At 38.4% G+C, this 20,445-nt stretch overlaps 2 protein-coding genes across 2 annotated transcripts in view; one reads left to right on the top strand and one right to left on the bottom strand.

Annotated features, from left to right (window-relative positions):
* Positions 1–4,148: 4,148 nt before the first annotated feature.
* Positions 4,149–6,930, bottom strand: LOC131547346 (2-oxoglutarate receptor 1). Its single transcript, XM_058787855.1, has 2 exons — positions 6,827–6,930; positions 4,149–5,879 (listed from the first exon to the last, which is right to left on the bottom strand). The coding sequence occupies exon 2, from the start codon at positions 5,850–5,852 to the stop codon at positions 4,875–4,877; it is 978 nt and encodes a 325-aa protein (XP_058643838.1). The 5' UTR covers positions 5,853–5,879; positions 6,827–6,930; the 3' UTR covers positions 4,149–4,874.
* An 11,770-nt stretch (positions 6,931–18,700) lies between these two features.
* The window catches only part of pth2ra (parathyroid hormone 2 receptor a), a 92,523-nt gene continuing 90,778 nt past the window's right edge, over positions 18,701–20,445 (top strand). Inside the window, exon 1 of the mRNA XM_058786011.1 lies at positions 18,701–18,744. Within this exon, the coding sequence (XP_058641994.1) occupies positions 18,722–18,744 (23 nt within the window). The 5' untranslated portion in view covers positions 18,701–18,721. The remainder of the gene's footprint in view (positions 18,745–20,445) is intronic.

Genomic DNA, 20,445 nt, shown 5'->3' with positions numbered 1-20,445 from the left:
TCCAGGCCGGGGTCTCAGGACAACGTGAGAGTTACCCGGCCGGAATTCTAGGCACGAATCGTCGACCGAAAATGCCTGCAGGTCCCCTACCCTCTTGACCGAGGCCAATGCTGTGATGAGCACTGTCTTCAATGACAGAAACTTAAGCTCTACTGACTGCAGAGGCTCGAAGGGCTCCTCCTTCAAGGCCGTCAGGACCGAGGGGAGATCCCAAGAGGGTACCAGATGAGGGCGCGGAGGATTTAACCTCCTCGCCCCTCTGAGGAACCTGATGACCAAGTCGTGCTTCCCGACAGACTTACCGTCTACTGCATCGTGATGTGCGGCAATAGCGGCAACATACACTTTGAGGGTGGAGAGAGACAGCCTTCGCTCCAACCCATCTTGCAGGAAGTATAGCACGACCCTGATCGGGCATCTCTGGGGGTCTTCCCGGCGGGAAGAGCTCCAATCGACGAACAGGTTCCACTTCAGCCTGTAAGCGTGTCTTGTAGACTGGGCTCTAGCTGAAGTGATGGTGTTTACTACCGCTGGAGGTAGCCCACCTAGAACCTCCGCGTCCCGTCCAGGGACCACACGTGGAGATTCCACAAGTCTGGACGCGGGTGCCAGAGGGTGCCCCCTCTCTGAGAAAGGAGATCCCCTCCAAGGAGGGGCTATCGCGAGGAGCATCAGTTCGGGGAACCAAGTCCGATAGGGCCAGTAAGGCGCCACCAAAAGGACCTGCTCCTCGTCCTCCCTGACCTTGCACAGTGTCTGTGCGAGAAGGCTCACTGGGAGAAACGCATATTTGCGTAGGCCCCGAGGCCAGCTGTATGCCAGCGCGTCCGTGCCGAGGATCCCCTCGGACAGGGAGTAAAACAGCTGGCAATGGGACGTGTCTGGGGAGGCAATATGCCATATGCCCCAGGAGCCTCTAAAACTGTTTCAGTGGAACCGCCCTCTTGCGCTGGAAAGACTCCAGGCAATTCAGCATCGATTGAGCACGCTCTACTGAGAGACATGCTGTGAGGTTGACTGAGTCCAACTCCATGCCGAGAAAAGAGATCCTCTGCACAGGGAAGATTTTGCTCTTTTCTCAGTTGACCTGAATCAGGTCGATTGCTGCAACCCAATCGAGTGGACGGATGCATTAAAAAATGCATTTCTGCGTCAACATCCTGAACGGGAGCTTGTGAAGGGCCCGGTTCAGAACACGCAGGTCCAAGACTGGACGTAACCCACCGGCCTTTCTTGGGTACGATGAAGTAGGGGCTGTAAAACCCTGACTTCATCTCGGCTGGAGGGAGGGCTCTATCGCGTCCTTCGCCAGCAGGACCGCGACTTCTGCATGCAAAACAGGAGCATCTTTGTTCAACACAGAGGTGAACCGAACGCCCCTGAACTTAAGAGGACGCCGTGCGAACTGAATCGCGTAGCCGAGTCTGATGGTTCTCATGAGCCAGCGAGACGGCCTGGGGAGCGCTAGCCAGGCCCCCAGAGACCGTACAAGCAGGACGAGGGGAGCCACCGACGTACCCGCGATGGGGCAGCGAAGTGGAGCACAGGCACCTGACTTGGAAGGCAGTGTGTCATATACAGTACATATACAGTAAATGAACATACTTTCCAGAAGGCCAACAATTCACTAAAAATGTTTTTTTATTGGTCCTATGAAGTATTCTAATTTGTTGAGATGTTTTTGTTAAATGTGAGCCAAAATCATCACAATTAAAAGAACCAAAGACTTAAACTACTTCAGTCTGTGTGCATTGAATTTATTTAATACACGAGTTTCACAATTTGAGTTGAATTACTGAAATAAATTAACTTTTCCACGACATTCTAATTTATTGAGATGCACCTGTATATTGACCACAGGTGAAGCACCAAGCATTTGTTTATGCTGTTTATGCTGCATATTCTGCTCAGAGGTCTGGCATCACTTGTTTGCAGATGCCATTTGGTGTGATATTTTGTATCTAATGTAATTGTATTTTTACAGAAAGTGTGGCTTAAGTGTCCAAATGGGGAAAGATCTCAAAGGTTCCTTAGTCTCTGTTTTTGTGATTCAACCACTAGAGGGCAGAGAAACTCCACCAATGTTTTACTGTTTCCCATTCTTTAGTGACGAGTGACTTGGCATGCGCTCTGCAATTAACCCATCCAAAGTGCGCACACACACACACACGCACACGCACACACACACACACGCACACACACCCGGAGCAGTGGGCAGCCATTTATGCTGCGGCGCCCGGGGAGCAGTTGGGGGTTCGGTGAAGTATTTACCTTTTAAAAGTTATACAACTAAGCACCCCCTTCAAAAAAAAGTTGTTTTATTCTATACAATGGTGGTCCCCACTACTGACCAGCCGAATACTCACTTTACCACAGTACTATTGGTTGTAGAATATCTTAATCATGGGTAACGAATACACGTGATTTTTGGGTATGTCTAAAATGGAGCTGGTAACTGAAAAACTCATAACTGAAAACCATTATTTAGCACATCTTGCATTTCTGGTAGCAGAATGAAAAGATGTCATGTTATAAGACAATGATCCATCCACCAGTTACCTGAAAACCATTTTCCATCTCATGGTCTGCAAAGACATATCCTGATTATATCCTTAGTGACAGAAATTGTCCAGTTGTCAGAAATATGATTTTTAGAACACTTGAAATAGCTTTTTCACTGAAAGTTTGCTATGTCTTTGTTACTCAAGTCTTAGAGAGAGAGAAAAAAAAAGTAGAGTAAAAAAGACACCTGCATTAGTGCTGAAGTATGGTTTTGGTGCAGATATTTATTTATTTTATTTTTTATTTTTTGGTTACTGTGTGATAACAGGAAATAAAAATGATTTTATTGTTTGTTATGCCAACAACAATGTCAATAATTAACCTGCAGTATTAACAGATTAACTTTGCCATTGTTACTTCTGTGCAAGTTAGATTTCCTGTAACCATCACCATGTGCACAGCACAATAGAGCTGTTCAGTCACAACATCAATTTGCTAATTAGGCTATTTGCCATTGCTTAAGGAATATTTATATGGCTTTTTATGGTTAAAGTCAGTGTTAAAGTCCACATTTCATTTTACAACATAACATATATAGGAATTCTAAAACTATTGTGTGCTTTAAAAGAACATTATTGCTAACAAGTTGCCAAATCCAAACTACACCAATCAAATGGGTTGTGCTTGACTGTTATCTTGTTATTTTTGACATAAATGAAAAACAGTACTATTTATCATCCATATGAATCTCTTCAAAAATGCAATGAAATGGAAGAAGTGCAAGTGATCTCTTTTGATCTCAGTGACTTGAATTTACATGTGAGTATAGGTTACAAGAGTGTTCATTTGTGTAAATATGAATGAATAATTGAATCAGCTCGACTGATATGATGAACTGAACAAACATCATTGGTCAGCAGATGCGTGTGCACAAAGGATATGCTTTGTTCATTTCCGCACCAGTTTTCTGTCTGTGCTCTGACGGTGTGTACTGTATTTGGTGTGGCAAAGTAGAGGATTTCTCCTAAATGAGCTCATGTACCTTCACTCTCAGAAATAAAGGTACAAAAGCTGTCACTGGGGCGGTACCTTTTCAAAAGGTACACTTTTGCACCCATTAGGTTCAAATATGTACACTTTAAGTACTAATATGTACCTTTAAGGTACCAAAATGGACCCTTTAGGTACAAACATGTACCTTTAGAAAAGGTACCGCCCCAGTGACAGCTTTTGTACCTTAATTTCTGAGAGTGTTGTTTTTGACAGTCCTCATAAACATTATAGTGGAGCAAAGAGCAATGTTCATTGTTGATTGCTGAAAATTGACTGAGCTGAAGGAATGTCAGGCCACTTATACTAATGCTTCCTTATTGTAATGTAATAGCCTATCTAATGTCTACTGTAGTACTTCTGGGATTGAAATAGCCGGAGAATAAGATTTTCCAAGACTGGATGAAGTCTCATGGATGAGTGGAGAAACTTTTGAAATGAATACAAAAGCATCTGACCCAAATGACCCGGAATAATTTTGAGATGAAATGTTTCAAATAAAACATCCATATAGTTTTTTGTAACTTTAAACACACACACACACACACACACACACACACACACACACATATATATATAATTAATATTATTTACAATTTAAATTTTATAATGTTAAGTTTTTATAATGTTCACAGTACAGAACAAAGCAGCAGTAATACAGAATACAGTAGTTAAAATGCTATTACCCACTATTTTACATTTTGTACAAGTCCGTAAAATGACACCAGTATTAATATACATATATACACAACTGTTCAAAGTTTGGGGTCATTAAGATTTTTCTTAAAAAAAAAATTAAGCCTTTTTTTCCCCAGCAAGGATGCATTAAATTGATTAAAAGTGACAGTAAAGACATTTATAATGTTACAAACATCATTATATCATTATCGTTATAACATTTAGTTTTAAAATAAATGTTGTTCTTTTGGACTTTCTATTCATCATGTAATCTTGAAAAAAAAAATCTATCATTGTTTTCACACAAATACAAACTAGAACATGTGTCTTCACCACTGGTAATTAGAATAATGTTTCAAAATAAGCATATTAAAGGTATTATTAAAACATCCTGTGACTGGAATTCAGCTTTGCCATGAAGGGAATAAATTACATTTTAAAATATATTCAAAGAAACTAACAAAAAGTTAAAAAATTGCACAATATTCCTTTTTTTAATATATATTTTTATCAAATAAATGCAGCCTTGGTGAGCATAAGAGGCTTCATTCAAAATCCATTCAAAAAATCTTACCAACCCCAAATGTCTTTATAGTGTCTATAAACAGTACATATGCAGTATGCACACACTTTACATCAGATCCTCAGGTCTTTGGCATGTTGTTTGGAGAGTGGATTACAGATATAGTGCTGCTTGTGCTCTCCTTCCTGTGCACAAAGCTCCAAAAAGCCTGCTGAAACTTGTCTCCTGCCAGTGTATACAGTGCTAGGTTGAAGAAAGTGTTGAGGCCAGCCAGGGGTCGTGACAATATGTATGCTGCATGGATGGCTCTCCTCTGCATGCATGACACGCCAGGTCTGCGCAGGCTATCCACCCTCAGTAAACGCATGATATGGTATGGGAAGAAGCACAGCACAAACACGACCAGAATCAGAATGGACAGCATGCGAACTCGGGAACGACTTGGCCTGTTTCTGGATATGCTGCTGCCCAGAGAGCCTGCAATGTGAGTGTAGCTCCAGCACACCACCAGCAATGGCAACACATATCCAAACACTGTGAGTATCCAACTGTACCACCACACCACCTGTGGATCATTACTGGCGAAGTCTAGGCATTTTGTCATGTTGTCCTTCTGCTGTACAGTAATCATCCCCAGCATCGGGCCGATCTCCACCAAGGAAATGGCCCAGACTGCCAGACAAGCCAGGATGGCCCATCTTTTCCTCCGGATCTCAGCAGCCTTCAGCGGGTGCACCACTGCGACGTAACGGAAGATGCTGAGGCAGGTTAGGAAGAGGATACTGCCGTAGAGGTTGTAGTGAAAGCAGAAGCGGATGAAACGGCACATTATCTCTCCCAGGGTCCAGTTTCTGGTAACATAAAACTTGACCAGCACAGGTAAACTCAACGCATACAGCAGATCAGCTACTGCTAGGTTCACTATTATAATGCTGCTGCTCTTCCAAGGCCTGAGTTTTGCCAGGTAAATGATGATCACCAGGAAGTTTCCCACAAGTCCAACTACAGAAATGATGCTGTACATCACTGGCAGATAATAAGTCTTTATGTAGTCATCAATTGGAAGACAGTCGGTTGAATTCGTTTCCAGACTCACCATTGTTTTCTCTTGCTTTCTCTTTTTAGACTGGAAAGGTAAATTTATCTTGTTTATTTAATGAATAAAGGTAGCCTTATATCACAGTATATCTAAGTATATAATTTAAAAATACAGAACATAAAACATAAACTTAAAAACACACTGTGCAGTTTTCATGGTACATTGATGCATTGACGGTATCAGATAGTAACATAGTTTGATATATAATGTTTTGGATAATTAACGATTATTCACACAGCACTTCAAAAAAAAAAAAAAAGAAGATTTTTCACTGATTTGTTCAGTGGCACCTTCTGCATGTTAATGGCAATGAGGTGCCTTTTGTGTGTTGTGAATGAATCATTGAATCATTTACTCAATCAATATGACGAACTGAACCAACAACAAGGAATGACATATTGTTCAGTGCTCAAAATGTGCATTTTTTAATTCGTGAAGACACAAATCACACACTTCAAAAAGTATAACTAATAAATGAAATAATAAATGAAAAGTATGATCAGTACAAGTGAATGAATGTCGGCTAAAAATGCCGCTTAATGGCCACAAGTGGCCTTTATTGGAATATGAATTCCGTAAAGACAGAAAAAAATACACGTCAGTGAAAAATATGACACTGATAAAAAATATGAAGCAGTACTGTATAAGTGATAACGATTCTGTCTCTTACAATATTTGTTCTAAAATAGAGATTCGGTCATGATTGAAACAGGCTATTAGCAGAAATTAGTGCAGAACAGAAAGACAATAAACTGTGGCTGTATTTGTACAAAAAAAAAAAAAAAAAACCTTGATTTTTTTTCAATGATACCAAATAAATCTAGAGCCATATTTAACCATGATATCATGGTAGCATACAAATAAATCAGTGATATAGCCTATGATGGTTCTTTTCTTTTTTATAAGTCTCAGTCATTAACATACACATTTCAATAGGTTTCAACATAAGATACTTTAAATGAATTTTAACTCACCAAGTGTTGTTGATTGCTTACTTTACCCTCAGGATAGTTTTCAGTCTTTAAGTGTGTATGGATGCAGCATCGGGGATCCACTCAGTCATCACCAGACATTCAGAGACGTGTGGTTGTCTTATCAAGTGTCAACTGTGTTTTTGTATTGTCTGCCTTCACTCCCTAGAAACATACGTATGTGGAGTGAGTCAGCTTCTTCATCACAGAAGTGAGCTTTATGCCCTGAGTTACTATTTAACATTTCCTGTAACTTCCTAATATACTCACATTTCCTCAAACACTTTCAAGAGAAATTAGAGGTCTTTATAGCCCACACAGTACACTGGGAGTGGAAGGCTTATGTGATTATTCATTTGGCACTCATAAAGATGCAGTTCTCAAAATTGTTTCATGCAGACCCACCTTCATGCATGTCACTTGCTGTGACAAATATGTGCAATGCTTGTGTGGAAAAATGATTTAATCTGAATCAAAAGTCACCAGTTGAGATCAGAGATGACTGCAGCTAACAGTTTCAGTCTGCAGCTAACATTATGTTTGTTTGTAAAAAATCAGGTACACGTGAGCAAATGCACTGTTAAAGCACCCATTTATTTATGTTTTATAGATTAAACCGGGAAGTTCTTAAACACACCCTAAGGTATGAGGAAATACGAGGCCAAAAAATAGCCAGAAGGTCTTAAACCTTACTGTTTATTGTGTGAAATCAGTGTGCTCATCCAGGCAAAGATTCTCCCGCAGAGTCTCTTGTAAAATTAGTGCTTGTGTTTGAGTGCTCAGCATAAGTGCAAACTGTCATTCACCATTGTTTAAAAGTCTGGGGTTTGTAAATTTTTGAAAATGTTTTTTAAAGAAGTCTTCACTAAGGATGCATTTCAAAAATAAATTGTGAAATGTTCAAAAATACAGTAAAATTAGTAGTATTGTGAAATATTCTATTGGCGTATATTTTAAAATGTAATTAATTTCTGATGGCAAAGCTGAATTTTCAGTAGCTATACTCCAGTCTTGAGTGTCACATGAGCCTCAGAAATCATTCTAATGCCAAGTAAATGTAAACCTCTGTAGGAGCAATGTAACCTGAATAAGATCTCATGTCCTGTTGATCTTTCCATTAGATGAAAATACTAAACATGCATTGGTCAAAAACAAACAGACCGACAATACATTTGCAGTAATATTTGCTGCGCACCAGTCAGTAATCTTGTTTTACCACTAGATGGCGAGCAGTATTAAGTTTTAAAAAATACCCTACCAGTATTTTCAAAACCCCATACTCATAATAAAACATAGGGGGGGGGGGGGAATTAATATATATCCTTGTGGTTGCCGTTTTCCCATCAAATGTCATTTTATAAGTTCTGAACGAACCAGTGAAATTACTCCAGCAATCTAAAATCTGATTACTGAGAACATACTGAACCCAACGTCTTGACAACTGTTATTCCCATTCCACGATCTGGCATCTAGAACTACCTGATCTGACAGTAGCCTACTTAGACAAATTGTTCCCAATACCTGGAGAAAAGATGACTTTAAAAAGAAAGGAAAAAATGCCAGAAGCATCCATTATTACAACCATAAGCAAACTATAAGCAAAATAGTAAAGTAAATCAATTGTAAACTATAAGCAAAATAGTAAAAAACAAACAAAAACAACAAAAACAAACAAAAATAATAATAAAGGAAAAAATAAAACGGTTTGAGCATAAATGCTTACAACTGACATATTCTATTTTTTTTTTTTCTTCTAATTTATGATTTTTATTTAAAATAGAGATAATAATAGTAGGCCTACCCTCTAAAAAAATTCTGGGTTAAATACAACCCAGTGGTGGGTAAATATTGGACAGAACACATACTGGGTTGTTTTCAACCAACAATTGGGTTAAATGTTTAACCCAACCTTCTGGGCAGTAACCTAACCGTTGGGTCTAAACAACCCAATCGCTGGGTTCATCCATATTTTACCCAGCGCTGGGTTGTATTTAACCCAGCATTTTTAGAATGTAATAAAATAATAACTAAATCAAATATCTGTTACAGTTAAAATAGTTAACAGCAAATAGATTTGCCCTTAATAAAATATAATAATGAGCAATATTATGTTCCACTGGTTGATTAGATGATTAAGAGGGTGTGGAGTATTGATGCATTCAACAGTGCATAAGTATAAGTCAGATGACCATCAGTCTCCATACTTCATTTGGCATCTATCTGAACATGCAAACAAGTCAAGTCAGAAAGTCAACTTTATTTCTAAAGTGCTTTATTCAATATAGATTGTTTCACATCAGCTTCACAATAGTATCAAATTCACATTCTGTTGTAAAGCAGCATAGTGTCATTCTACAGCTCAAGTCAGTTGAGTATTGATTAAGTTCTGTTGTATAACTGTGTAAAATTCTTCAGTTATACATACTGTAAACAGTGTTTGTGCATATGCATGCATGTTCGAGTGCTATGACAAACTCCTGTTCTTCACTGCACTCTGAACAAGCAAAAGACACACGAGAGTAGTGTTTTATATTTTTCACATCTGTGTTTAGTTTGGTGTGGTGTGTATGTGGCTAATTATTTTATGTTTGTGTGTAGAGTTATTATGCAAAAATACCCTTTTTAGAAGAGTTATAACAGTTTTTGCTTTTGCAAGATGTGTGTGACGTTTTGTTTGTTGTTTTGTGTGTAGAGTTTTGAGAAATGGAGCCATAGTTTCAAAAACTGTGTAAGCATTTTGAAAAAACTGGAAAGTGATTTATATTGCATTTAAAGTTCACATTTGATCAGTTCTTGCCTTCCCTGGGAATCAAACCCATGACAAAAACTCTGACTGCTCTCTGAATTTCTTTCGGACTTTTGATCACAGACAATTCTGAGTGCAGTTTTAGATAATATTTTCTTTGTTTGTTCTTTGTTGTTTGTCTCTTTGTTTAATCTCATAGCTGTTGGAGAAACAATGGAAAACATTAAAGGGATCTCATTTGTGATTTTTCTTTCTTATGGAAGTCATGCACCATAAGATGAAAGAAAGAGCCATTTCATTTCAGCCAGTGGTGTTTTTTTTTATTCCAGAACACACTAAGAAAACGCATCATTCACTTTGATGTGTGGCATTGCAAGACTGGTTTATATCTTGCAGGAAAATCTTGTAGCGAAGGATTTACTTCATTTTCAATGGCTAAATCGACTTGACTGGTGTAGGGTCTTTCTGAAAGGACAGACACTTCATTAGCGGGAGTTTCTGTGTGGTTGACATGATGACAGATTAGCTTTCTGTCGAGCAACTCTGTGTCCACTCTCTCCAGGCAAAAGCTGGAGTTCGTGAGCAAATTATCTGAAAAGGCTGAAGTGTGGTGTTCATGAGATTCTTATCAGAGCACTGAGACACACTCCACTGGGTCTTGACCAAGACCAGAATATAAATTAAGGATGCACTAAGTAGAAGCTAATTAATATTTTTTCCTCTGAACAACGTTGATTTCAACCTACATATTATCAAAAATTTTATTGTTTATGCTTAATTTATCTATCCTTATATTGAAATTCCCAGTGGTTTTCTTTTAATCTTTTGATATGTTTGTTTGTACAGTACATCCTGAGTAAACTCTTAGCAAAAACTTATTGCTTTGACTTTTACATTTATGAAAACCGAATGTCAAGTCATTTCATTTTTTGTTTGCTATTCATTTTTCCTATTTCTCTCCTTTCTGAGTCTGTGATGCATTTGTGATGTAGGACTTTGGGAATGTATGTGTTACATTAAACATTTGCACCTTCTCTTCACCTGTGTGACCCCTGTGAACATGATACATGGAAGCTCAAGGTATTCACATTACATTTTCAAATAACCCTCATGTACATCATTAGCATCTGAGAGCCTGTCGTGAGCCTGGCACTGAGATGATGTTTTAGAGCACAGCATCACCTGAACTGTCCAACATGCAGCACTGCTAATGGCATGGTCATGCATTTTTAGGCCATTTGGACACAAGTAATGGATAAGCAAATAAATAATTTTACAAAAATGCAAAGGACAGATATATTACACATATAGAATACCCAAATGTTGAAGTACCAGAATGATCTATCCATTAATTATGACACATTTAGCTGAAAATAAAAAGTTTTGGGCAGATACACACATTTAAAATGTAGGCCTACAGTCTTTCACTTGGAGGAAAACAGATGAAATTATTGTACAGGTATATTATTCAGGTACATTTCAGATGTTATGCAGCTTAATTTCTTGGCAAAACCATCTTAAGTGCTGTGCCAAGTGTGCGACTGTGCCAAGTGACAGCTGATTTGATGTAAAGCCAATAGTTTTAAAGTTGAATGATTTTGTTCTTCTAAAACTTTAATATCCAAAAGTCATAGCTAATAGTGTGTATCGTGATGCTGTATTATTCTGCTTGTTAAAAATACAGGTGCATCACAATAAATTAGAATGTCATGGAAAAGTTCATTTATTTCAGTAATTCAACTCAAATTGTGAAACTCGTATATTAAATAAATTCAATGCACACAAACTGAAGTAGTTTAAGTCTTCGGTTCTTTTAATTGTGATGATTTTGGCTCATATTTAACAAAAACCCACCAATTCACTATCTCAACAAATTAGAATACTTCATAAGACCAATAAAAAAAACATTTTTAGTGAATTGCTGGCCTTCTGGAAAGTATGTTCATTTATTGTATACGTACTCAACACTTGGTAGGGGCTCCTTTTGCTTTAATTACTGCCTCAATTCGGCGTGGCATGGAGGTGATCAGTTTGTGGCACTGCTGAGGTGGTGTGGAAGCCCAGGTTTCTTTGACAGTGGCCTTCAGCTCATCTGCATTTTTTGGTCTCTTGTTTCTCATTTTCCTCTTGACAATACCCCATAGATTCTCTATGGGGTTCAGGTCTGGTGAGTTTGCTGGCCAGTCAAGCACACCAACACCATGGTCATTTAACCAACTTTTGGTGCTTTTGGCATTGTGGGCAGGTGCCAAATCCTGCTGGAAAATGAAATCAGCATCTTTAAAAAGCTGGTCAGCAGAAGGAAACATGAAGTGCTCCAAAATTTCTTGGTAAACGGGTGCAGTGACTTTGGTTTTCAAAAAACACAATGGACCAACACCAGCAGATGGCATTGCACCCCAAATCATCACAGACTGTGGAAACTTAAGACTGGACTTCAAGCTACTTGGGCTATGAGCTTCTCCACCCTTCCTCCAGACTCTAGGACCTTGGTTTCCAAATGAAATACAAAACTTGCTCTCATCTGAAAAGAGGACTTTGGACCACTGGGCAACAGTCCAGTTCTTCTTCTCCTTAGCCCAGGTAAGACGCCTCTGACGTTGTCTGTGGTTCAGGAGTGGTTTAATAAGAGGAATACGACAACTGTAGCCAAATTCCTTGACACGTCTGTGTGTGGTGGCTCTTGATGCCTTGACCCCAGCCTCAGTCCATTCCTTGTGAAGTTCACCCAAATTCTTGAATCTTGAATTTTGCTTGACAATCCTCATAAGGCTGCGGTTCTCTCGGTTGATTGTGCATCTTTTTCTTCCACACTTTTTCCTTCTACTCAACTTTCTGTTAACATGCTTGGATACAGCACTCTGTGAACAGCCAGCTTCTTTGGCAATGAATGTTTGTGGCTTACCCTCCTTGTGAAGGGTGTCAATGATTGGCTTCTGGACAACTGTCAGATCAGCAGTCTTCCCCATGATTGTGTGGCCTAGTGACCCAAACTGAGAGACCATTTTGAAGGCTCAGGAAACCTTTGCAGGTGTTTTGAGTTGATTAGCTGATTGGCATGTCACCATATTCTAATTTGTTGAGATAGTGAATTGGTGGGCTTTTGTTAAATGTGAGCCAAACTCATCACAATTAAAAGAACCAAAGACTTAAACTACTTCAGTCTGTGTGCATTGAATTTATTTAATACACAAGTTTCACAATTTGAGTTGAATTACTGAAATAAATGAACTTTTCCACCACATTCTAATTTATTGAGATGCACCTGTATATTATGCAGTAGAACTTTCAATTTCAGGAAAGGAATAATGTTTTTTTTTTTTTTTAATAATAATTACACACTTGTCAAAGTTGATATTGTGGCATTATATATGGTCAGACACTTTGCATGTGTCATTATATTATTAACATTTTGCCAAAATCAAGCTCAAGCGGAGTTACAAGGTTATAAAGGTTTGACTTACAGGTTATAAAGTTTATTGGAACTATGTGGGCACTCAGTTGTTTTCTGTCATTTGGCCAAAATCTCATGTTATAAAAAATAACAGCCTGGTCTCATGTTCATACGTAGGTATTAATACGTAACATTTACAAGCACAAAACGTACCTTTCTGTACATTTTTATTTATGCTAAAACGTATAATTTAGATGTATTTCAACGTTTAAAACTTTAAAACGTACAAATCAATACGTATTTTTAGCTAAAAAACATAAAAATATTTACGTATCTTTTATATCATTAAGATATTCGTATCAATGCATTTTTATCATTTTAACAATAAGCGATTTAGATTTTTAGACCCCTTAACCTACCCCCAAACCAAAACCTACCTATTTTACAGCCAATATGCATTTTTATCATTTTATTAATAAGCAATTTAGATTTTAGACCCCTTAACCTACCCCCAAACCTAAACATACCCATTTTACAGCGAATATAAAAGGATATAAAACGCAATTGACCGAAACATGCAGGAAAATAACCATTTTAGTAACTGTTGCGTTTCTCAAATAAAGAGACTGTCTCTTATCAAAAGCTGTTAATGACAGTTGTTGCTACATCATCATCTCACAGCCCTCTAGTGGGTCAACACAACAACAATCACATAATAAATAGTACCCCAATCATCAATCGTCATTAATCAACTTTTTTTTTTCTTTTCTTTTTTTTTTAGATGACATAGAACTAACACACAGTCCCTTAAGATTGAACAGAAAATTACACAGAATGAAACAAATTTAACCTCACACTTCATAAAAAAGTCTCAGTCTATCAAAGATTTAATCTATCTGGTTTCTTGACAACGCGACTTGATCGCCGCAACACAGGCAAGTCAGATTGTTCGTTCTGTGACAACACAGGCAAATGATTGATACTAAAGAGGTGTGCAGACTTAAAGTGGAAGTAAAAAATAGGATTCACAACTTGATGTTTGTCATTGTACCAGAAGGTCATGATTCTCTGCTTGGAGATCAAGCATGTGAGCATTTGGAATTGGTCAAAAGAGTGCACAATGTTACAGTGTCAACCAATCGGTGAATTTAATATTGAAGGATTTGAATGAGAAACACAACATGGTACCAGGAGTGAATTCTCTGAGTTGTCTGGACAAGAAAAAGTAAAATGGAGTGCAGTTTGAAACCACCTGAGGGACTGAAATTATTTGGGAATGTTGATAGCAATTTCAGTTATGCAAGCTCTTGGGCTGGAAAGTAAGCCGGATGCAAGAAAGATTGCATTGTTGCTTACTGTTGCGGGACCACAAGCAATTGAAGTTTTCAATACATTTGTTTTTGCAAATGAGGACGACAAAGGAAAGTTTGAAGTGATTCTCCAGAAGTTTGGTGAACATTGTTCGCCTAAAAAGAACGAGACGTATGAGAGGTATGTTTTCCGTTCCAGAGTTCAGCTACAAGGCGAAGTGTTTGACTGTTTTCTGACCGATTTAAAGTTGAAATCCAAAACATGTAATTTTGCTGATTTATTCGTCCATGATTCGTGATCAAATTGTTTTTGGGATTCACGATGCAGAGGTCAGAGAGAGACTTCTCAGAGAGACAGAAATGTATTTGAATGAAGCAGTAAAGATTTGTCATGCAAGTTAGCTGGCGCAGCAGCATATAAAGACATTCAGTACATGTGCAGGTCCGGGAAATGAGAGTGTACCTGTTGGTGCAGTTAAAATGAAACGAGGGCAATCCTTAAAGAATGTAGAGGATGCAAACATGAACTCTTTTAACTGTAAGCGTTGTGGTTCCCACCACCAACCTAGGAAATGTCCTGCTTATGGAAATCAATGCGTGAAATGCAAAGGAAAAAATAACTTTGCTAAACAGTGTTTCACAAAGGAAAAAAACAAAACAAAAGAAGTGTGCATCTAGTGGAAGAGTCTGACTTAAATGAAACGTTTTTTTGTTGGTGTAATAACATGCGAGAAGACGCCGTGTGATGGATAATGTGGTGAATGCTGATCAGTCCTTTGTGATGCAAAGTGAAAAATCTGCGAAAGCTGTAACCTCTGATAAATGGATTGTGCCATTACAAATTAATGGGTCAGTGATTCCAATGAAATTGGATACTGGAGCAAAAGTGCATTTGATTAGTATGAATGATATAAAGTCAATAAAGGAAAAGCACAAATCCAGAAAAAGAGTGTACCGCTAAAAGCATACAATGGACAAATGATTGATACTAGAGGGCTGTGAGATGGTTGTGAGATGATATAGCAACAACAACGGTCATTAAAAATGTTAACAGCATTTGATAAAAGACAGTCTCTTTATTTGAGAAACACAACAGTAACAATATAGCATTAAAAATGTTTTTATAGTCGCTAATCCCACTCCTACGTCTAAACCAAAACATAGCTATTTCTGTACAGTATAAGAAAAACACGATCAGACAGATAAATGCAATTACAATCATTTATTTATTGCAAAAATATCAAAAGTAATCAAAATGATCATGCGTTGCAGCCGCAGTCATCTCTGGCGGAAAACAGTAGGTTTGTGTGAGGTGCAGAGCCGCTGAAAATATTATCCAGATTATTTTCCTGATCGTCTCGCTCTCATTAGTGATGGGTCGTTCTTGAACGATTCGTTCTTTTTGAACGAATCTTTAATGTGACTCGGGAAGAACGAGTCGTCTCAGGGAGTGATTCGTTCAGTCGCGCATGCGCAACATCCTATAGGTTCTGTAATGGAATTAGTTCACCTGTTTCGAGTCTTCGGGTTTGAGTCGTTCGTTCATCACGTGACAGCCTCATACACGAACATATGCAGTCAGAGCCGGAAAGAGAATTGATTAGTTCACCTCCCGAGTCATCGGGTTTGAGTCGTTCGTTCATCACGTGACAGCCTCATACACTAACCTATGCAGTCAGAGCCGGAAAGAGAATTGATTCGTTCACCTCCCGAGTCATCTCTTATATACTTGATATGACTTGAGGACAAATGAGTAAAGCATGCATTCCAAATGATGCACTACACACTATAGACAAGCACTTACGCATCAACTCAGATATTAGGCTGCCTGAGAAATTCAAGTAAATACTAGAAATGTGTGCTCAATTAGGAACGTACAGTTTTTTTAGGCTAAGTGTCAAAAATGGATTTGCACCGTTACTTTCGGTTAGATGCATGTGAAAGTTGCATTCTTTACTACAGTAAGGTTACAGCAGCACGTGGTGTTTGTGCATGTTACAGATATTGAATGTGGCAGTCTAAAGGTTGCGGTTCAAAGACCTCAACTAGATGTCAGTTACTAAAACATTATGGGTTAAAACATCCTCAATATGGGCGTAGGCACCCATATTCTTGCCCATATACTAGTTGTCAATATACATTCAAGTCATGAAATGCACTTAGATCACACCTCTGTAGAGTCCATAATAGAGACTCATCTCAGCGAACATCATCATTGGCTACATTCAGATGCCGAAGAAATTATTATATGTGGTCAAGATGAAATATGACCCAATTTAGGAGCTTGACCAAACACTAAATAACTGCTGACCATTAATGTTACTTTGTTTTGTCCTAGTTCTTGTTACTGTGCACTTTTTTTGTTAACAAAGGTGTTTATTTATTTATTTTTTATCTATTATAGGATAAGATATACACTGAACATAATTATAAACGCAACACTTTTGTTTTTGCCCTCATTTTTCATGAGCTGAACTCAAAGATCTAAGACTTTTTCTATGTACACAAAAGATAAATTTTCTATTTCTCTCAAATATTGTTCAGAAATCTGTCTAAATCTGTATTAGTGAGCACTTCTCCTTTGCCGAGATACTCCATCCACCTCACAGGTGTGGCATATCAAGATGCTGATTAGACAGCATGATTATTGCACAGGTGTGCCTTAGGCTGGCCACAATAAAAGGCCACTCTAAAATGTGCAGTTTTATCACACAGCACAATGCCACAGATGTCGCAAGTTTTGAGGGAGCGTGCAATTGGCATGCTGACTGCAGGAATGTCCACCAGAGCTGTTGCCCGTGAATTGAATGTTCATTTTTCTACCATAAACCGTCTCCAAAGGCATTTCAGAGAATTTGACAGTACATCCAACCGGCCTCACAACCACAGACCACGTGTAACCACACCAGCCCAGGACCTCCACATCCAGCATCTTCACCTCCAAGATCGTCTGAGACCAGCCACCCGGACAGCTGCTGTAACAATTGGTTTGCATAACCAAAGAATTTCTGCACAAACTGTCAGAAACCGTCTCAGGGAAGCTCATCTGCATGCTCGTCGTCCTCATCGGGGTCTTGACCTGACTGCAGTTTGTCGTCGTAACCGACTTGAGTGGGCAAATGCTCACATTTGATGGCGTCTGGCACTTTGGAGAGGTGTTCTCTTCACGGATGAAACCCGGTTTTCACTGTACAGGGCAGATGGCAGACAGCATGTATGGCGTCGTGTGGGTGAGCGGTTTGCTGATGTCAACGTTCTGGATTGAGTGGCCCATGGTGGCGGTGGGGTTATGGTATGGGCAGCCATATGTTATGGACAACGAACACAGGTGCATTTTATTGATGGCATTTTGAATGCACAGAGATGCAAGGATCTGTACACAATTCCTGGAAGCTGAAAACATCCCAGTTCTTGCATGGCCAGCATACTCACCGGACATGTCACCATTGAGCATGTTTGGGATGCTCTGGATCGGCGTATGCAACAGCGTGTTCCAGTTCCTGCCAATATCCAGCAACTTCGCACAGCCATTGAAGAGGAGTGGACCAACATTCCACAGGCCACAATCAACAACCTGATCAACTCAAATGGTGGTCACACCAGATACTGACTGGTTTTCGGACCCGACAAAGTTTCACCTATTTCACATAATTATAGAAGTGTAATAGGTTTGTAGTATGTATGTTGATGCTGCTTTTTTTCTATTTAGAATGAAACCGTTGAAAAGAAGAGAGAGCGCCTCCTCAGGGCACTTTGTATCTATCTAAATGAAGATCTGAGCAGTCTATTCAAAGAGTATCTGGTAGGTAACAATTACTGCAGCAGTAACGGTATCCTAGGGCTTTTAAAAATATCACAATATCCATTTAACATTGTGGGATATGGCTTGTAGGAATGGCAGTTTTGGTCTAGACCAAAATCACGTTTGTGATAATTTAAGCTTAAAAATTGAAAAATTATAATCTTATAAAAGTAGAATTTATGGCAGAGCTGTTATATTAGATGGCATCAGATCATACAGGTATACTTAATAAAGTGGCCAGTGAGTGTACAAATTGTGAGGAATCAGTTTGGATCAAAAGTTAGTAATCAAGCACTATTTTAAAACATTTACGGAGAAAACTGCAATGCAAATGAGCTCTTTGGAATTATGTAATTGGCTGGTGATTACATTGTTGTTCTTTTTTGTGTGTGGAAAGGATTCAGATGGCTGTGCTGCCCAGAGGGACCTTGAACAAGTTGTCTTTGGCATCTACAGCATTGATGCTGAGGGAGGTGATGCCACCACCATTTCAGCTGATGTTGGAATAGTGACTGAGGGTGTTGAAGTGCTTCACGACTTGGGAGACATTGCTTCTGCTTGTGCACTCTTAATGGGTGTCATATATGCAATGAACCTGAACCGAAAACGTTCTTTGAGGTGCTTCAGAAAATCTTCTTCCAGCTGGATGCTACCAGACACTCAACCAAGGTACAGATGCTTAAAAACAAACTGTATGAGTGAACCAACATTGAGCACTTAAAAGTTTGTGGTGTTTAACATAAAGGCCTGCTTTGCACTTGAAACCATTTAATTGAAAAACACTTGAAAGATTATATACTTTTTCTTTTTTGTGTGTGACACGCACCACTGGGTGACTGCAAAGCGTGTCCAGAGTTGTTGTTTTTTTGTTTTTTTAAAAAGGTAAAGATAACCAACTTTAAATGCTGCCACTCATGGGTATGTTTAACTTTTTTTTTTTTTTCTCTCTTTTGTAAAACAGAATTTGATAAACAGTTGTGTTGTGTTGTTGATGAACTCTTGTGTTGGTGAATAAAGGAACTAACAAATGTTGAGTTGAGTTTACTGAAGTAATTTGTGTGGAACCTGTTGACAAAGTAGAGTTAATTCTACCTAGTAACTAGTAAAAGCATTTTATTTTGATTAATTAAGCTTGAATAGATTGTTTTGTTGTAAAATCATTAGTTTACTTTGAATAGACAAATATGTAATATGCAACTTCTAAACAAATTTTGTCCATATAACATAACTGACTATAGTTAATTCAACTCAAACGTCTCTTGTTGAGCAAAAATTAGTGATAATAGTTGGCTTGAATCAAAAATATTATTTCTCCCTAATACAACTCCATTAAGTTAGATAACCTTGAAATATTTGTTTTCCACTTTCATAATTAAATTTTGTGGAACCTGTTGACAAGAAAAAAATAATTAAACTCAGGTTAAACCTAGGTTGCTGACTTGCTGTCTTGCTACCTTATCAGGCAATGACTTAACAAGCAGCGTTTTTGCACAAAGGCACCTCAGGCTTCTGAGGCAGCTTAATGGTTTAATGAATTTAATGGTTTTGGTGATAACTAAATGGATATTTAATTAGCCTACTATAATACTGATCTCTCACTAGAAATAATATCAAAAGTGCAAAAAGTTAGTCAGAAATATACATTTACACACAAACTGACCACCAAATGCAACTTTCAGACACCGCCTTTATTTTTTTAACTCAACCGTCATGGAATGGAACGCAGAGGATTGTTGGATATCAAAGGCAGCGAAGGATAGGCTACATATGCTGCCTTCAAAATTCGATCAGAAGAAGATATCTCTGAAGACAGGAAGTAAAGCAGAATTGTAATTCAGACGTGCCTTGATGCCTTCCTGCTTTGTTATGCTACCTCCGAAGGCAGCATTATAGAGCTTTCGGACACAGCCGTTATTTCCCTTCAGCGGCTAATTGTTACGTTTATGGCCCATTTTGGTTTTGTTTCAGTTCCTCATTTGTTGTCATGGTTTTTGATTAATCACTCCTCACCTGTTATCATTTGATTAGGCCTACCCCATTAGTCCTCATTTAGTTTAGTACTTATAGTCCCTTGTTTCAGTAGTTCTTGTCCTGTCTTAATGCAATGTTATGTTGGAAGCGTACCTTACAAGTCTATTTGTCTTACTCCATGTTATTTGGATTAAAGACTAATTTAACTCTGAAGAAGCACATTCCGTTAAACTAATGAACCGGAAGTCTCACAAATTTACAGAAAACGGCTTACTTTCACGTTGAAAAATAAGGTGGATAGGCTAAAAAAATATATATATGTTATGGATGGACTCAGACACGAAGATGGTAAAAGAGAAATAGGTGTTTATTAAAACAGGTGAGACACTCAGGTGACTT

This window comes from Onychostoma macrolepis, chromosome 09, assembly GCF_012432095.1.
Source record: "Onychostoma macrolepis isolate SWU-2019 chromosome 09, ASM1243209v1, whole genome shotgun sequence".
In the NCBI taxonomy this organism is placed as follows: Eukaryota; Metazoa; Chordata; class Actinopteri; order Cypriniformes; family Cyprinidae; genus Onychostoma; species Onychostoma macrolepis.
This window is presented reverse-complemented; position numbering and strand designations above follow the sequence as displayed.